Source organism: Ixodes scapularis, unplaced genomic scaffold (assembly GCF_016920785.2).
Source record: "Ixodes scapularis isolate PalLabHiFi unplaced genomic scaffold, ASM1692078v2 PGA_scaffold2__306_contigs__length_199485367, whole genome shotgun sequence".
NCBI classification, from domain to species: domain Eukaryota; kingdom Metazoa; phylum Arthropoda; class Arachnida; order Ixodida; family Ixodidae; genus Ixodes; species Ixodes scapularis.
Window position 1 is genome coordinate 7,297,206 of NW_024609857.1, and position 19,511 is coordinate 7,316,716.

Consider the following 19,511-nt stretch of genomic DNA (forward strand, 5'->3'; position numbering starts at 1 on the left):
GCTGGATATTTGAAGGGTAATGTGGATAGACTTACAAGTTCAAAGAGTGTCATTGCCCTATTGTTCGCAAGTTGCTCTCCACACAGCATATTCCAAGCACTGGATATACACACCCTAACATAGCCCAGGAAATAACCAGCATGAGCTTGGAACATATGTACATTGCACTCCGAGATTAAACTAAACAATTTCTCAAAAAGCCTTGGAAAAAAAAAAGAATCACCCTTTCTAAAAGTGTTTATCCACATACATGGTGAGCACCCAGTTAGTTACCAAGTTCTCTTAGTAAACCAGTGATTTTCTCCAACGATTTAAGTCACATTTTTCGTAATTTCATATCAGATTAAACAAATCTACACCAAAGTTTCAGGAAGTCAACTCAATCTGCACATTCTTTGGTACAAATTGCCATAACTTTGAAGCCTTGACATTGCTTGAGATCTCCTTAAATTTGGCTTCACCTGCATTATAAACCACCCCTGTCCCTGGATTTCGGCTTCTTCGCAATGTTTCCGAGGTCACAAAGGAACACTCTGGACATTGGTGCTCGTAGGTGCTACAATGCACGTTACTGGTGCTCATAAGATCCCCGAAGTTCGCTTCACATCAGGCATAGCTCTGCTCCTTATCCCAGATTACAGCTTCTCTGCAGTTTTCCTAAGAACTTCATTGAGCAAACGCTGAGTTATGCACAATGGTGCTACAAGGATACTGCACATCCCATTGAGCCTGACCATGCTGTCAGATTGTGAATGGGCTCCTCATTTGTAGCGGCACGCATACGCACTGCGCAGTAGCGACGTTTTCGTTCCGATAGAGCGTCAAAGGGGCAAGCACGATCTACAAAACCCCTCTGACATCTGTCCTTGGCCGCGAAGGGCCTTTCTCAGTCGGATATAACTTCGTTTATTCCTGGCCAACAGCTGCAGCCGGACCGCCAGGGACTAAGTTCCTCGTAGCAGGAACTCGTGGCCGCGCGGTGTCTTTCGGCAGGCCCTTGCTCGATCCGTTGGTCCGACTCGGTGGCGATGTTCGTGGACACCTTCCCGTGGTCGGATCGTAAGGGCAGCCCGCCCTGGAGAGGTACAGGGCGGCGCAGTCCATCTTCGCCCTCCCGGCCTTGCGCGCGTCCTCGTCTTCGTGTTGCTCTCGAAGATTGAGGTCCTTGGCGAGGTCTTGGCAGCTGCTGACTGTCTGGATCATCTGCAGCGCTTTCGGAGTGTCCCGACACCACTTGGACGGAACATAGTTGGCGCGACAGTGGAAGAACCTGGGATAGCGCAATGCGTTAAAACATTCCGAAGTTTACGCAGTTCTTAAAAAAGAAACGAGCCAATCGATTCAGTCATCTTTGTGGGAGAGTGGCCTGCAGCAGAACCATGGTGCCTGGAACGCGTCTCCAACTCGCGTGGTCTCTCGATTCCTGCCTGATGACGTCATAGAAACGTCATGCTGTCGCCGACTGCGATTGTCGCGGTGTCACAGCGGCTGTGGTAGATGTGGCAAACGCCTGTTCCGTGGCGAGTCTCTCTCCAGCATGACATTCCGCGGAAGTTTCTGCAGTTAGGAGTATTGGCGACTCCGGCGAAATCGGAGCTGAAAGCTGTGGCGGCAGGTTCGTTCGCCAGCCTTCTCGAGCGAATCAGATATTCGCTGCGCCTGGTGGTTGAAAGACGAAGCCGCGAAAGTTGGTTCAAAAACGCGCAATGAAAGTTGCCAATAGGACTTAGTGCGACAGCAACACTCGTGTTCGCGTGACATTCCGGCTGTTGTGACGTCATTGGTTGCCACTTACGATGGGCGGTGTCGGACGCTAAACAGTCATAGACGCGTTCCAAGTACTGTATAGCAGAACAGGCGCCTGCCGCACACACGTCTGCGGCTGTTTCACTGCCAGGATTGCAGAAGGCAACAACAACATGACACTTCTTTGACGTCGTCAAACGGAAATCGAAGGACCATATTTGGTGACGCGGTAAACACAACATCGGATACGTGTTCCATTCAGGTACCATAATAAACTACGAGCGCGCGTCTCATACGACACGCGTCACAATAGAGGGGCGAGGCATTTTTTAAGCACTACACATAAACGATCGGCGCGGTCTTTTTTTAATTTTTAATGGGGATAAGGAGGAGAAGGACATGGTGGCTAAAGTGCTAAATTGACTGTAAACATACTGTTTATGGGGTAGTTAATATCTTTAAAAAAGTGAAAGCTGTTTACAACTCCTTGTAACGCCGAATTAGAGCGCAGCTCTTGAGGAGGAGGAGGGAAGGGTACTGAGGGGGGGGGTCATGTGACCTTGGGGGTCACGTGAACTCGGGGGGGGGGGGGCACGTGACCTTGGGGAAGGGTGTCCCCCCCCCCCCCCAGGTCCTCCCGAGGGGGGAGGGGGGGGAGGGGGGGCTCGCGGTTACGCCGACGCCGCTCAAGCCGGAAACGGGCGCCTAAGAGCTGCGCTCTAAAACTAATCCTAAGTAGTTATTCCTTTAAACAAATGGCAGACCTGGAATCTTTTTTTTTTTCTAGTTGTGAATTATATTAGTATACTAGATCCTAAGAACACACACTTGATTTATCAGATGAATATTGCAATGGACCTAGAGAAACCACAAATTTTGTGTTGTGAAGGCAGGCCCTCGTTCAGGAAAGAACGCACAATCCAAAAGCCAGCTTTGATGCCTTATCACGACTTCACATCGCCCATATGTTGGTTTGGGGAAGTTATACTCAGCTGGAAAGACAGTTTCTAAAATTATCTAAAAGGCAAAAACAAAATGCTTTATTTTTTTAAAGTGATGTGTGATACTGCATCACATTCAATACAATAATACCCTTCATACAAGTGTATATTATGAATGGTGTACGAAGTGTCAGCTACGTGCTACGTTGTGAAGTTAGTAGTTGAAAGAGTTGACAAGACCCGTGCCTTTAAAAATTTAATTAAAGCGACCTACTAGTCGAGTTTGGAATGTTTGTCATGTAAATCTGAACGAATTTAAATCATCTTACGGATACACACACAATGTGCACCTTAGAATTGCATTGGACACTCCGTGATTTCTATTTCAATTACGCGGTATAAACTTCTACGAAACAGGTGTTTGTTTGCTTTCTCAGTGAATTAGTTCTCGCGTTAGCACAGCCGTCTTCCGAGAACAAGTAGAGATTAAATTATCCAAACCACCTAGGAACTGCAACTCTAAAAACAATAAGTTGCTATATTTACTAGTCGAACTCCTGCTTCATCTTAAATAAAATCACTCATGGATATAAAGAACCAAAATATCAGATAGTAATTAATTATACAGTATATGCTACAACGATTGCAAATATATACAACAGTCTGTAGAATTTGATGTGGGCTCTATAATATTTATTCACCGCCTCATTCAAGTTTGGGCTCTAGCGTAAAATACCGAGCACCTGCCCAAAGTGCCCACCCGCTATTTTTGAAACGTTTGATTAATAATCGAAAGACAGGCCAGCACCCGCCCCAGGCTTCTGAATACGAGATGCTGCTCCATGTCGACCGCTTTTCCGAGCACGCTGGTACGAACCGCCGAAGCCCAGTCTATCATGTGCCCCTTTCTTTCTTTTTCGTTTAGATTTAACAGGCGCTTGTACGTCAGTTTTTCAGAATTGATTCAAATGTCGGGTGGGCGCTTGCTTGTCATTTCACATTAGTCATTTGAATTATTGTCTTTGGATGGTCGAGCTCTCCTAATATATGTTTAGGCACGCTCAGTAAGGTGAGGCGGGGTTCTGCAGTGGCACTTACCTTTCGCAGTTGGGGCAGTTGGCTTTCTGCATGATCCTGTACTGGGCGTACATTGTTAGGACTACGCACATGGCGTCAAGTGAGAATATCTTGAAGTAGTTGTTGTCCACGCAACGCATGAACGTCATCCAGTTGATCTTCGTCCTGGCGGTCACGGGGATTATCAGCAGTGACAAAGCAACGTGCCAAAGTGGGAGCCCTGAATGCAAAGTAAAAAAAGAGAAAAAAAAAAAAAAACGAAGTACACTTGGTGCCCAAAGAATTATCATAAACACCGGGGCCAAAATCTAATTGCAACACAGAACCCCAACCACGTCTGCAGGAACTCGAATAACGAATCCCTGGAGAAGAGGAACAAGGGGGACAAAGGACAAGCACGATTCATACTTAGCGTGCAACGCTGTCAAAGCTACTGGCGCGAGCGCGTGGCTTCATCTATGGTTTTGTTTGCGCGAGAACGCGTGCGAATGACCAACGAGATCGAGCCCCACGCTCGCGCCAGTAGCCTTGACAGCGTTGCACGCTAAGTATGAAACAGAGTTTTTTTTTATAGGCAATTCGTGTGCGACCGAACTTAGTGCGTGTCCTGTGCTTTCCCAACCTCAGCACGTGGTTATGATAAACGTTAGGGAGTTTCAGAATAGGAGGCCATTTTAGGTCCCCCAAACAGCTTGAGTCGTCTGTTCATGGTCAGCGCGGCCCGCGCCAAGTTACTTTGGGGGACCCAAAGCTCCTCCAGGTCACGTGGCCGCTTGTTCTGGCTGCGAGTTGAAGGGAAAACGCTTATTGTTGTTGTTGCTGTTTTTGTTTCTTTTTTCCGGGAATATTATTGCACGAGGTGAAAAAGGAACACGCGTTTTATAGATTAGAAACGTCGGGAATTTTTCTAAGCGGTACATTTACGCAAGGTCCGAAAAAATGTAGAAGTAAGTATTGTCGTATACACAACGTTGTTTACACTTTTACTCGTTATCTTTTCTGCAAACAAGTTGGAATGCGAACAGATTTGTTTAGCACGTCACTGTAACTGCTTGATAGGGTGCAATGTTCATAAATGTTCCATGATCTCATCGCATCAGTGCCTGTACAACACATGTTATTGCAGCGGTATTTGTTTGGAGGATAAAATAATCGTTAGCATTTACTCGGGCAACTTCAGAAGCATCTTCTCGGGTTATGGCCTTGGTTCCACCTGCCATGTCCAAAATCCAGAGCAATCCGATCGAAACACGAAATATCCTGACAAGCCACTGGTAACCAGCGGCATGTCTGATGCAAGTCCAGAGCCGTTTACAACGGGATAGTTGGAAGGTGTTCGGAATGGCTGTTGGCAAGCCTGCAAGCGGTCGCACAATGGACTGGTTTCAAGGCCATTTCGAGCTGCCGGTTCCGATTGGAGGCGTTAAATTACCTTGGTATAGATAGATAAATGGATATTGTACTGCGATACCTTGGCATTGCAGCACAAAACGGCGGAAGCGACCGTGACTTATCGCGATGGCTGGGGAATTCTTTGAGATAGGCCTCTCTTATCCGCCCCCTCTGTCCGTGTCGATGAATTCTGAGCATTGTTCGATCAGTCTCGCGGCAAAAATAAAACTGAATTAAGTGACGAGAATCTATCGATCGCATCGTCCACATTTCGCTCCACAATAAGAAAGAATACTTGCGACTTTTAGTATTGCGTATATGCAAACGCAAGCACTGAGCGTGCGCGGGAGTCCACGTTATGTCTTATAGATTGGCGCACGACGACGGCGCGCATTCAGAGCGCGGAGCACATAACGCAAACGCGCAGTACTTATGTTCGCTTCCACGCGCAATACTCTGAAACTCTTCCAGTGACTTTATTAGTCCAGGCTGGCGCAGCTTCCACGGTACGGCAGCTCCGCGTGCCAGGCTGCTGCACCGTATACTCTGCCACGAGAGCACGCGTGGCTTCGGCTTGCGCCCCCATTCGCACTCACTCCCACGCCAGGTAGACACGTTGGAGCACTGCCGAAGCTACGCTATTGCCTCGACAGCGTATAGTGCAGAATATTTGCCACCGGGTAGAATTCATTTTTGTTGACAAACTTGCCCTGTCAGGACAGATTGTCACATCGTGGTTTTATTTTTTTAGAGTGGGATTACGGTGTGTTCGATTACGGGGCATTAGCAGCTTGTGATTGGTGCCGCCGGCGAGAGAGCAAAGAGAACAGGCGCCGTAACGAAGCAATTTTGGTGCTGCCTAATCGGCTCGGTCGGTTCGTGTAGCGTGGGCTGCGTGGGCGGAGTTAGAGTGAGAAGGTAAACAACTCGGGGCAGTTCAATTCCTCCCCGCCGTCTTGTGAACTCTTACGATGTCAGTGGTCCCTTGCTTGGCAGGGGGACCTCTGTCATTCTGCTACTCTTCAATGGGGAATAGTAAACGTTTTGATTTTTTTTTTCCTTTTGCGTTTTTTTGCGTTTTGTTTTTATTGTTCACCTTATATTGATGTATATAATTCCACTCCTCTTTGTAATGCCTTCGGGCCCAGAGAGTATAATAAATGAAATGCAATGAAAAAAGAATAAAGGTTTAAATTTTTGAAACTGGAAAATTCTCGTAACGTCATCTCTCTTGCAGCTACTCTCTTACACAATTTGAAGGTTAAAACACGCTAATATGACACTATTCCTAGCTTTAGTACACAGTTCAGAGGCAAAATCGCGAGTTAATGCGTTCCCTGCTCGCTCAAGTGGCATTCAACGAAATTCCCGTTTCTTTTTTTTTTTTTTTTTGTCTGACAAGGGTATTAAACACTTTTTTCGTGCTGAACAAAAATTCACCGAGTCTTCTAAGAGTCGTGCATCTTCTTAACGTATGTCCGATAAAGAAATGCCCGCTTTTTGTGCTTCGGTAATCACGTATTGTTCCCGTGTCTGGCCCCAATACTGATACTAGCCGAGTGCCCTTATCATCTCTGCGCGCCGCAGCTCTCTGAACATGCAGAAGGCGCTCTGACCGAGGAGTACAACGTGCATGCCTTCGTTACTCACAGTTGGCTCTGCAAACTTGGCAGTCCGCTATGTTGTCGCGGTCATTTTTTAGAAACCGGAGCTGAGAGCCGAAACGGGGAAGTTGTCCCTGTCCCTGTCGTTTGTGTTATTTTCTATTGTCCCTGTCTGTTTGCGCTTTTAAACCTTATACCTACAATGGACCAACTAGCCCAAACCAAAGTTTTAATGAGTATTCAAATGGCTTCACTACTAAACGCCATACATGGAAACTTGTCCGCATAACGTACATTTTGCACTCTTAACTTTAGGTAAAAACGGTAGTAATCATTCACCTGAAAGGGCACAGAACCCCGTCACAACCTCCAATAAAATCTTGGACGAGCCTATTCTGCCGGCAGCTGGTAGGGTATTCCGGGCGGAAAAATACCGGCAGTTTAACTCCCATTGGCTGGCTGCAACCACGTGACTATACTGTCGGCATATTTTTGCGGGGGATAGCGTGGCGGCAGCCGGAATTATAACGCGATCTAATATAGTTAAGGCTCTGTTATACTTCGACGTAGAGCACGGTGAACGCAGCAGAATGTGCGCCTCTCATTGGCCGGCGAGCACGCTCTAAGGAATGCCTGCGCGTCTACTTACCCGCCAAACACTCGAAGAGCCAATCACTACGATCTAGGAAATCAGCTCAGCGAATGATGAGGCGGAGCATCCGTTCAGACCTCCAAATGAAGTCTGCGCTGTGGCATTACGCGATGCAAAGCGCCATGCTTGCATTGCGTAATTTCATTTAATTTCATTTATTATACTCTCAGGGCCCGAAGGCATTACAGAGAGGAGTGGAAATATATACATCAATATCAGGTAAACAATAAAAACAAAACGCAAAAAAAAAAAAAAAAACAAGGTACAGAATCGCTATGGAACATTGTTAAGAACATCAGTTATGGCGGTTTTAAAATCAGCAGCGTCAGTAAAGCGGGAGACACATGTACGACGAAACCTTCCGATCCGACGTGCGGACTGCCGGAATGACCTTGGGGGAGAGGGTTTTCGTAGCATCGGAGAGCGTTGAAAACCCCCGCCTCCGACCGTCGTATTGCGCGGTCGGACGTCGGATCGGACGGTTTCGTCGTGCATGTGTTTCGCGCTTAAAGGGCAACTCCGCTTCTTTTCCAGTAGTGCAAAACTATACAGTTCTCTTTGTTATCATCTACAAAACCCCCATGGCAAATATTACGACGGAATTCCGCCTAGAAGTTCATTAAAATCGCTGTCAAAGTTTGACAAGCACGAATCCGCTGGTTTTGGATGAGACGTGCGGGCCAGACAACACTGCCCGGCTGCATTTCCGCTTCCTCCAAATTCCTTCTACCGGCACGTCCGTGGCGTCATCAAGCATGTACAGCTTCCTTTTTTTTCAATTTTGTTTTCTTTCCCGGGGAGAGCACGGGTGGCGCCAGCGCCGTGCTCTCCCCGGGGAGGGAAGCTGCTTTTGTAAGAATTTTGAGTGACAGGTTAATCCTCTATAATCTTCTGGGGGGAAAATAGCGACGCCTCTGCTAATCCAGGAGGCACAAAGGAGGATCCTGATAAGAGGGGAGCTCCTTCTTCCCATTGTATATCACGTGGGGGCACATGCTTAGTGATGCCGAATATACAATGTTGTCCGGCTTTGCCACCGTTTCGGTTTCGGTTTGTGATCATGGCTAGAGTAAAATTACACGAAAAATATTTTATTTTTCGCGAAACAAAGGATTGGGGATTGTTTTTGAGTGCTTCAAAAAGCAAAATCGGCCACTATCTCAAAATTTTTGAAATTAAGCGGAGTTGCCCTTTAAGTGAGACTACGGATGCGGGAAGGCGGTTCCAGTCGACGGAGGTCAGAGGTAGGAAGGAGGCATAAAAGGTGGAAGTGATGCAGTAGGGGATTCCTACTTTTAGTGGATGATCGGTGCGCGGCGATATGTATGATGGTTCTGAAATTAATGAGGCTCGAAATGCTGGGTTAGAGTGATAAATTTTGTGAAATAAGCAGAGGCGAGCTATTTTTCTACGAAAGGAGAGATTGGGCAAATGTAGAGACGCTTTCATGGAGGTGACGCTGGCTGTACGGTGATAGTTAGAAAGTATAAAACGTGCGGAGCGATTTTGAATGGATTCAATGGATGATGCTAGGGATACGCCAGGGTTCCAGATAGAGCCTGCATACTCAAGTTTGGTGCGCACTAAAGTTTTATATAGGAGAAGTTTAAGTGAAACAGGGGCAAGGGAAAAGTTTCTTCTGAGATAGCCTAATAAGCGATTAGCGTTGTTAGTGATATAGTCGACATGGATGTTCCAGGAGAGATCGTTAGTTATATGAACACCGAGATATTTATAGGTTGACACAGAAAGCAAGGTGGAGTTATTAATACAGTAGGAGGGACAAGTGTTATTTTGACGGGACACTCTCATAGATTTACATTTAAAGGTGTTAAGTTCCATAAGCCAATTATCGCACCAGCGGGTGACGTTGTTAATATCGGTCTGAAGAGCAGATATGTCAGAGTCGTTAATGATTTCCTTATAAATTACACAGTCATCAGCGAATAGGCTAATAGAAGAAGATACATGCGTGGGAAGATCGTTAATATATATAAGAAATAGAAGTGGACCTAATACGGAACCTTGTGGGACACCGGACTTGACAGGTGAAGTTGAAGAATTAGTTCCGTTAGCGTGAACAAATTGGTTAAGGTCTGATAGAAACGATTCTATCCAAGCGATTATATTTAGATCTATGTTAAGTTTACGGAGTTTATGAAGAAGCAGCGCGTGAGGAACCTTGTCGAAAGCTTTTGAGAAATCAAGAAATATGCAGTCAGTCCTGGAACCCCGGTCAAGTGTTACGTGAAGGTCATGAGTAAAGGTTAGGAGTTGAGTTTCACATGAATAAAACCTTCGAATTCCATGTTGCGCTGAGTTAAAAAACGAATTTGAATCTAGAAAATTGAAAATGTTAGTGTAAATGATGTGCTCAAGGATTTTACAAGGAATGCTCGTTAAAGAAATGGGACGAAAGTTTAAAGGGTTATGCTTATCGCCACCTTTGTGGAGAGGGATCACCTTCCAATCTTTTGGCAGTTCTCCTTGTTCGAGTGATTGCGAAAATAATTTAGATAAGATAACGCGTGAGTACGTATTAGTGTTTTTCAAAAACTTAGCATTAATATTATCAATGCCTGCGGTCGTATTGGTTTTAAGGTTTTCAATAGTATTAGATACACCTTCACAGTTTACAATAACAGGAAACATGGGCAAAAAATCATAAGTTCTAAATACAGGACAATCTGAGGTTACCGTGCATGAAAAAGATCCAACAAACACATCATTTAACAAAAAAGAACACACTTCACTCGGCACCTCCTCTCCATGGGTGTCCCTAAGCACTATGCCAGTACTAGAAGGAGGGTTAATAACTTTCCAGAATTGACGCGGATTGTTAAGCAACATTGACGGCAGCGTATTGTTAAAGTAATGTAATTTTGCCTCTTCGACTGCTTTCGTATATACGTTAGCTGCAACATGGTAGGCCTCCCAGCGTTGTACATGGTCCGATAGCTTTGCAGTGCGAAATAATCGTTTCTTTTTATTTGACAGCTTTTTCAATGTCACGCTGTACCATGGAGATTCTGGTGAAGAAGATACCACGCGAAGGGGAACATGGGCGTTCATGAGTGACATAACTTTCTCTTTAAATAAACACCAGTTATCATCAACTGAGCGCTCAGCAAAACAAACTATGTAGTCCTCTAGAAAATGGCAAAGTTCGTCGTTGATTGAGTTAAAATCAGCCCTAGCATAGTCCAAAAATGTTTTCGTCTGATTGGACTTACTGCGTCCAGGAAGTAATGCCACAGCGCGGACTTCATTTTGAGGTCTAAACAGATGTTCCGCTTCATCATTCGCTGAGCTGATTTCGTAAACCGCAGAAATTGGCTCTTTGAGTACTTTGCGGGTAAGTAGACGCGCAGGCATTCCTTATAGCGAGTTCGTTTCACACGCACTGGCACCGTTCGAGTTCTCTCCCAGAATGCATCGCACTCTCAGAGTGTTGCACGGAAAACTGGACTCAAACGAACTCGCCCAATGCACCGAGTGCAGAAGACTGATTCTGCCGCCATCTATGTTGTAGAAAAGGTACCGACTTTAAACCGAAACTAGCGCCTTTCTGATCGGAGTGATGCGTGGGAATGCGAGAATGCAGTCGCTACCAACGTTTATCTAGAAACGTTGGTCGCTGCCACATAGTTGCGATGACTTCAAGCAGCTCGGCTGCCGTAGAGATAGTTACAGACGGCGTAAATTTCCGCAACCAGCTGTCTACAAAGCAGCTGGTTGCGATCTTTCAATTCTTATAACCGTTTACACTGAAGAAAACTGATGATGCTGTCCGAGCACAAGCATGATCCGTTTGAACATGGTATTATGCGTGAACCGCTGAAAGGGTGCGGCTTAAAACTAGCCTGTTGGAATATCCAGCAAAACTGGGACTTTCTATTTGGATCGTCATTATAGGTGGATCAGATATTAGCCTTGGTGAGGGCGTCGAGAACAAGAACATTCTCGAACAAAATACGACGGGGCAAGTTAGCTGACGTAGGTAAATGTTAAACATGATGATGTTGCCCAATCCTCGGGTAAAGTTACCATCTTTAGCTTTCTCTGATGCTTATTGAGCAGTCGGAGGTTTCTGCTGGGGGAGCTTTGTCGACAAATGTTAAATTTTTCCCCCGCACACGGATGGTGATAGATATCTCGGGGGCCGCTGTTACGTTTGTTCTGAGCATTCCTTTACACACTGGTATATTTCAGCGTTTGTACGGCAACAGAGCGATTTAAAACCTGCAAATAAATCACGGGTTGTCAATTGCTTTCTTCGGGAAAAAGCAGACGCTCACAATTCAAGCTCGCGTTTGATTTCGTGGCCCGCGGGACGCGATTTCTATCAGAAAATCTACTTTTTTTCCCGTTCGGTTCCGCGACACATCGTAGCAGACGAACCCTCGTCGTCTGCTCCCGCTCCTCGCCGGCCCCGCCGGAGCGAGGCATGACGGGATTGCATTTTGGCGCACTCCCGATTTTCTCGGTGCAGCCAGTGCACGCACGCGTGGGGTGTCAGCGCTGAAACGAACTCGGAGTGTGCAACCGCTCGTGGAGTGCCGGCCGAAACGAACCCGTTCCACGCTGCGAGTGGGCACGCGTGGGCACGAGTGCCGTGAAACGAACTTGCTATTAGAGTGCAGAAACGCCATATCTGCGACCGGTCAGTATCCGTGTGCGCTGCGCTACGCCACGTTTGCTACGCTCGACATCGCAGGGAGCCTTTAGCAAACCGTTACCGTGCTCCGCGTACCACACTACCGGAGCCTTTGAAGCATGATTCTAAGTTCGCCCATCCGTGTCACATATGAAGCGAAGAACAGAAAAACGTGTTTTCTTTTCTTGCGCGTGCGTGTTTTTATTAAAAAAAAATGAAACAAATCGAAGGGGAAACTGCCTCTCAACTCTCCACGTCCTCTTTCGAGGGACGTACTCTGGGGGATCACCTGCTTTCTCCGTGGGTTCTCATTTCAGAAACCCCAGCCACTTCCTCCGCGATTGTCGACTTTTCAAGAATTAGCATTGTTGAAGGTCGCGGCGAGCGGACGTCTCAAAAGACGGTTCGCCACGGGGCTGATGGCGAGTGTAGCAGCGAAGGGGGACCGTTTTGTTGACTTCCGCGTGTCCCCCGAGTCGTTGTCACCGTAGTTCCCGTAACCGCCACACGCGGCTGCTGATCGGCAAATAACTCGTTTTTTGTTTTTTTATCTTTGCGCTTTCGCAGCGAAATAGCAGTATTTCGGCGCAAGGTGACGCGTTTTTGGAGATAAACAATATAAAAAAATACAAACTGCAAATTCTTTCAACATTCTATCAAGCCTTCTATCAAAGCAGGATGAGTTAGCGGGCACCTTCGTTTCTTGGTCACCCGAAATAATCACTGGAACCGAAACATGGCTTTTCGATACGACTCCAAACTCAAGATTACTACTAAACACAAATTACAACATTTTTCGTAAAGACCGACCAACCAAACGGGGCGGTGGTGTTATCATTGCGGTCCATAGGGACATAACCTGCAGTGCGCTGCCCGTTGTTTCGCCTCTTGAAACCCCTTGGGTGTCTATATATCTGGTGTTTCTTTTCAAAATGTTATAGTCGGTGTTTGCTATCGCCCGCCTGATTCAACCGGTGAATTTGTGAATGAATTAACCAATATCTTCGAACATATTCAATCAAAGTATCCACGTTCAGTGATTATTTTGGCTGGTGCTTTTAATTACCCAGGAATTGATTGGGTTAAACTAAATGTGTGTACCACCTGTTCACGGAAAGGAGAGTCTTCAAGCTTTATTAATCTGTTAAATTATTTTTCAATTAAACAACTCCTCAATCATCCTACGCGAGGTGATGCTGTACTGGACCTTGTTTGTACCTCTGACCCCGAAGACATATCTGTGCGTGTTATTGATTAAATTAGCAACCATAGACTTGTTTACTTTAGCTGTAATGGTGTGAGAACTACGAGAATCGGATATTAGAAAGGTCATTTATGATTATTCTAAGGCAAGCAGCGGTGTCATCATGAACTCTTTGTCGAACTTTCTGGCACAGTATTTAAGTAAGTGTCACGCATGTCCAGTTAAAGACAATTGGCAATTTATATATAAAAAAGAACTAATATACTGATATGTGAAAACTTTATCCCGAAGTTGGTTATCAACCCAAGTGAGAACTGTCCCTGGTTTTCGCGAAGGGTAAAATGGGTGATCTCGAAAAAGAAAAGACTGTTCAGAAAGGCCAAATTTTCAGGTATACGAAGCTAGCATGACTGGCAATTGTGCGAAGAGTGCGCACGTCTATGCAAAAACGAAATACAAAAAGCAAAATAGATATATTTTTTTAAACCATAACTTGCTTAGCATACTAAGAACAGACCCCAAAAAGTTCTGGCGTGCAGTAAACACCAAAGAAAACAAATAAATTTTCTCTGCTCCAGGAAGGAGACGTGACACTCTCCACTTTTGAATCAGCCTCAAAACTTAACGCCTTTTTTTTGTGAAGTGTTCACAGATGAACTTCCTCTACCTGAGTTATCTTGCACAGAATCAAGTGTTCATATGGATGATTTTAGTATGAACATTGATGGTGTGATGAGTGCTATTGATTGACTACCCACAAAATCAAACCCAGCTAGGGCCAGATGGCCATCTGGCCCTAGCTGGGCTTGATTTTGTGGGTAGTCAATCAATAGCACTCATCACACCATCAATGTTCATACTAAAATCATCCAAATGAACACTAGAGCATACCCCGGGGTATGCTCTAAGCTACTAAAAGTGACTAAAAGTGCGTCAGGCGTTGTGCTTGCCAGCCTTTCCCAGCAGTCACTTGACACCGGTTGTGTGCTGACCGACTGGAAATTAGCCAAATGTAGTCCCGATTTTCGAATCCGGAAACCGAAACTGTGCAACAAACTATAGACCCCTATCCCTAACATCTGTTTTATGTAAACTTCTGAACATATCATCTATTCATCAGTGATGAAGCACCTTGCTACTAAGAATATACTTTTTCCTAACCAGCATGGATTTCAACGCCGTCTTTCATGCGAAACTCAGCTATTTGAACTGATAACTGATCTGCACACCAACAGTCATGCATCCTCGCAAACCGGCGCAGTTTTCAAAGATTTTGCAAAAACCTTTGATGGCGGACCACACAGTCGTCTCATTAAAAAATTGCAATATCTTAAAATTATGCAAAGATAATTACGCGGGCTCGAGAATACCTCAACAACCAAAAGCAAACCGTAATAGCAAATGACATAAGTTCACCCCACGTAAGTGTCAAATCTGGAGTGCCTCAGGGATCTGTTCTTAGGCCACTTTTGTTCTTCGTTTATATAAATGACCTGCATAACAATCTTTCATCAAAAATTCGACTGTTTGCAGACGACTGTGTGGTATACCGTCATATACCAAATCAATCAGATTGCATTGCCCTCCAAAGAGATTGGAATAGCATAATATGCTATGGTGTGAAACATGGCAAATGCAAATGAATATAGAAAAGTTTAAAACGATGGCATTTACAAACCGTTCTTCCCTTCTACATAATGACTACACCCTCATAGATTCAAAATTAGATAAAGTAACGTCATTTAAATGTCTGGGTCTTCACCTAAGTCCTAATCTTTCGTGGAAAAATCATATAGACTACATTCTGAAAGGAGCAAATCAATCTTTAGGATTTACGAGAAGACATTTGTACATGGCAACAAGAGAAACAAAACTAGTAGCGTACACTGCTCTGATTAGGCTAAAGATGGAACATGCATCTATAATTTGGAACCCGCATCAAAAGTATTTAAATGACAGGCTAAAATCTCTTCAAAACAGGGCAACTCGATTCATATTAAAACAATGCGCACCTAAGCGTCACACAACTTAAAGCGTCAATTGGCTTACAAACACTTCAGCAAAGAAGATATCTTGCTGGGCTATCGCATTCCCATAAGCTTTTTCGCTCTTCAACTGAATTTCGCGATAATAACGTCACCCCCCGCATCTTTCCTCGTCATGATCACCCCAACATAGTTCATATTTCTTTCGCAAAAACTAACTTGTATAAATTTTTCCCGCTTCTGCAGGCCTTACTCGACTGGAATGGGTCAGCAAGCGAAATCGCACAGTCAACAAACCATGACACGTTTGTTTCATTGTTACGTGGCTCTTTATCAGGACATCTATTTTTTTTTTCTAAGTAGCACGGGAAAGTTTAATGCCACGATATTTTCACTTGTTAATTTCATCATCGCTGAGTAAGTCTTTTCTATTTTTATGTACCCTCTTTTTTGGTAGCACATATACATTTCTTCTGTATTACTTTTTAATCACTTAGAACTTATTACATGCCGGTTTGCGTGACCATGCACCATGTTACGCGTTATTGAACTCTAGCTTGATTATTTTTCCTTTTCTATTTTCATACAATCACAACATTGTACGACTATGATGACATTCTATTTACCCCCCTCTAAGTAATGCCCCCTATGGGCCTTTAGAGGTAATTAAATAAGTAAATAAAATTGTTGCACTGCCCCTTTAAAATTATGGTTCAAAGGCTCCATAGTGTGATACGCGGAACATGGTAACGGTTTGCTAAAAGTCCCCAATGATATACGCGCGACGAAATGTCCCTACAGCGTGCAGTTCGAGTAACAAGTGTCAATGAAACGTATGTGCCGACGAAACGTGCATCTGTCTCTGGAGAGCGTGTTTTAACAGCTACCCGGCCCACCCTTCACGGCGCTTCGCCGGCGACAGTCTGCAGCAGCTAATTACAAAAATGCTAGCCCACCAAGGCCCACCCGTACATGCCATATCGCAGCAGACTTCCCCCCCCCCCCCCCCCCCAATTCACACCCTTTCTCGCTTACCGGCAGACCAGCAGCATCAATACCCCACGTGTTGCTGCCAGCCAATGATAGGACACCCCACTATATATATCTCCTCGGCTGCTGTGCCGGCTGCCGGCAATATATCCACTTTCTGAAATCTTCCGTCAGACCATGTACTTGTCATGAATTAATAAATAAACCATCCTACATCTCTTCACGTAATGACCGTAGTCGTTCGTTCGATCGTTAACATCACCGATATTGTTTTGTTTTAAAATGCTCTTACTGATATGGGCACTTGGAATTGTTTTCCTAAGCTTACTCCCTTCTTCAAAGTGCTTATAAATGGTGTTTTAAATAAATTACTTACGCATGTCTGAAAGAGCTGGTTTCCTGTTTGCGTCGTCTACTGAAATTGATATAAAAACAAACAAACAAATGAATGACGATGATGGCGTCTGGACCAGTAAGGGCTTCGCCGATACCAGAACGCTTGAAGCTCTGCTTGTTCAGCATAGCAATGACGCAGCAGATACTCGTGGCGTCTGTAGTCACTCACTCGGCGCAGGCTTCGTTTTTGTTCCGAAACTGACCGATGAGCGAGGCTCTTGGGAACAAAGGCTGCGTTCCTTTTAGGTTGCTTCGTCATTTGCAAAAATAGCCGGCAATCTGTCATTTTGAAACGAGCGGAACATCACTATTACGCGTGCATGCGTGTTTGCAATCTAGGGTCCGTTTTTGCTCGTACCAAGTTTGATACGGAGTGTGGTCATCATACAGTATTTTCCAGACTCGTATGCTCGTCACAATAATTTTCATCCTCCAATCTTATTGTTCCTTTGGCAAGCGCTTCGCCTAGCCAGAAATAGCAACATAATCATCCTCACGGGAAGTGACATTGGAGCATGACGAAGTAGACGGCGCCGCTTTTAAGACCGACAATATCGCCACAGCTTTCATTTTTTTCTGTCTCTTAGAGCATTGACAACCGCTATTGTACCTTGGCAGTGCTACCAGTCTGACTCCGTGGGGTGCACTTGGCCGCTTTATATTGTAGCGAAGGACAAAGGATTAGCCGATGAGTTAACTGGAGAAACTAAACATTTAATGGGGCGAACTGGTGCCCAAAATAAAATAGAAGAACGTTAGCGTCGCTGGCGTCGATGTCGGCGAAACAGCAGGACCGAGCACACTGGGCGAAACTGCTTGCGGCTCAACACGCGGAGCCCCTTAAGTACAGGCGTGGGCTTCTAGAACAATGGGCGTAGAAGGTTCGGCGCGTGGAACATTCAGACCTCGAGCAAGTAACAGGATTCTCGATTTTACCAGAACACTAAATTGCAAGAATAAATAAAAAGACTCGTCGCTCCCAGGAATGGAACCTTGGTTCTTCGCGTGGGAGGTAAGCACAACCGTTAGGCAACGGCCGCGCTGCCTACTTCGCCAGCTGCGCGCGGTAATATTGCAATGGCGCCGGTAAATCTCAAATTTCTCACGGACAGGACGAACAGGACAATTTCCTCACCCAATTTTCCACGTCGTTTAACAATTTAACATACCAGGCTATACGGGGCGCAAGTTCGTCTGCCTGTTTTGAAAAGGTTGTGGGGACGTCAGAACGTCGAGCTCTGATTGGCTCTGATTGAAGGATAGTGGGTAGACCTCAAAGCTTAAGCTGCCTTGATGTCTACCTACTATTCTTCAAGCAGAGGCAATAAAAGCTCCGCGTTTTCACGTTCCACAAACCCTGCAAAAGAAGCATTTTTTAGAAAAAAGAAATTCCTTCACGAATCTCCACCCCTCCTTCGGCCTACACGAAATTGCGCAGGATTTGGTCGACCATGGCCCTGGCGGTTTAATTTGTCCTCTCGGCACAGGCTATACTGTCTGCCTAGATGTGAGAAAAGAGTGTGTGGCGTTTCTGAGATTGCTTTTTACGTTTTCATTCTGGCCTCTCGCAGCTCTACGGCGTTCCGCCTCCTGACTACAGCACCGTCACATCGGCGGGTCCGACAGCGAGCCAAGCCGTCCTCCCGCCGCGAACGCAGCCGCTGTCCGCGTTCCTACAGTCGTCGCCGCCCGGACCTTCGTCGGGACAAATTCGTCTGTTGCCGCTTGGGACGACGCCCGCGTTGGCCGCTGGTTCCGGAACACGGAGCACCTCAGTGCAGACATCGGAAAGCGCTCAAGACGTGCAATCCTGAGCGTGCGCCCGTGCGATGGGAACTGGCTCCGACGAAGGAACTGTGTCAGCCAGAACGGACAATGCCAATGGCGAACCCGGTTGGGAAGCCTTGGTCTCTCTGCTCATACATCCTGCAAAAGCATGTTTGCTTCATGTATGTTTTGAACATGTCTACAGACAGCTTTTGTAAGACGAGTGTGACCGTCACACAAGGAAGCCATCAGACAGTGTCTTCAGACTGTCTTTTGTATGATGTATAAGCTGTATGACCATGGCTTAAGAGTAGTATATGCTGCCTTTTGGGACGATTCGTTGATTATATTGACGAGCTTCGACGACGACATCGTCACCGATGACGCACCTCTCTATGGATCGCCGATGGTTTGTATTTTGTTCCTGTGGAAGGCTTTTCACCCATAAAACATTCTGTAGTAAGTGGCCGAGCTGAGGAGAGGAGAAGAGAGTTAATTTTTTCTACTCGGTGTTTGTTTTTTTAGCTATTTTTCTCGTAGTTTGCATACATGTAGAAAGTCAGCCACAGCCGATCTTGAGCAGGAACGGCACCAAGGGGAGGAGAGGGATGGCGGGCGCCTCCCCTAAACATTTGAACTGCCACCCCAGCATAAACGAGCATTGGATAAAGAAGAGGATAAGTTTGGATCCCCTTCATAACTGGACGCTTGTCTTTTCTTTTTTATTTCCGCCGTGAGAAGCAGGTGAACGGCGTACAGCGGGCGAGGAAGGAATGTCCAACATTTTGACTAAAACCCCAAGACTGGGAAGAGAAGGTAATGACAAACACAAGGTCTCAAACACAACAATTGAGCTGTGTTTGGGACCTTGTGTTTGTTCGCCCCTTCTCTTCCCAGTCTCGGGGTTTGTAGTCCAAATGTTTAACCACCCCCTGCTCGTTTGCGCCCTAACCTTTTGAGGAATGTCCCTTGGTAGCATCTTCAAACACGAAGGTAGCTTGCAATGCCTCTATAGACAAGCCAAGCCCGGGGGACACGCGAAGTTCGGATAGTCTACTATACCCGTTTTCACCTGAAGAACCATAGTAAAAAAAATCCGG

The 19,511-nt window shown here is 45.7% G+C and overlaps 1 protein-coding gene across 4 annotated transcripts in view; it reads left to right on the plus strand.

Moving 5' to 3' along the window:
* The window catches only part of LOC115326393, a 35,285-nt gene extending 16,169 nt beyond the window's left edge, over window positions 1-19,116 (plus strand). For all 4 annotated transcript variants that reach the window (XM_029987265.3, XM_029987262.2, XM_029987263.3 and 1 more), the window contains one exon: window positions 18,216-19,116. In XM_029987265.3, the coding sequence (XP_029843125.2) occupies window positions 18,216-18,458 (243 nt within the window). In that variant the 3' untranslated portion in view covers window positions 18,459-19,116. The remainder of the gene's footprint in view (window positions 1-18,215) is intronic.
* The last annotated feature ends 395 nt before the right edge of the window (window positions 19,117-19,511 follow it).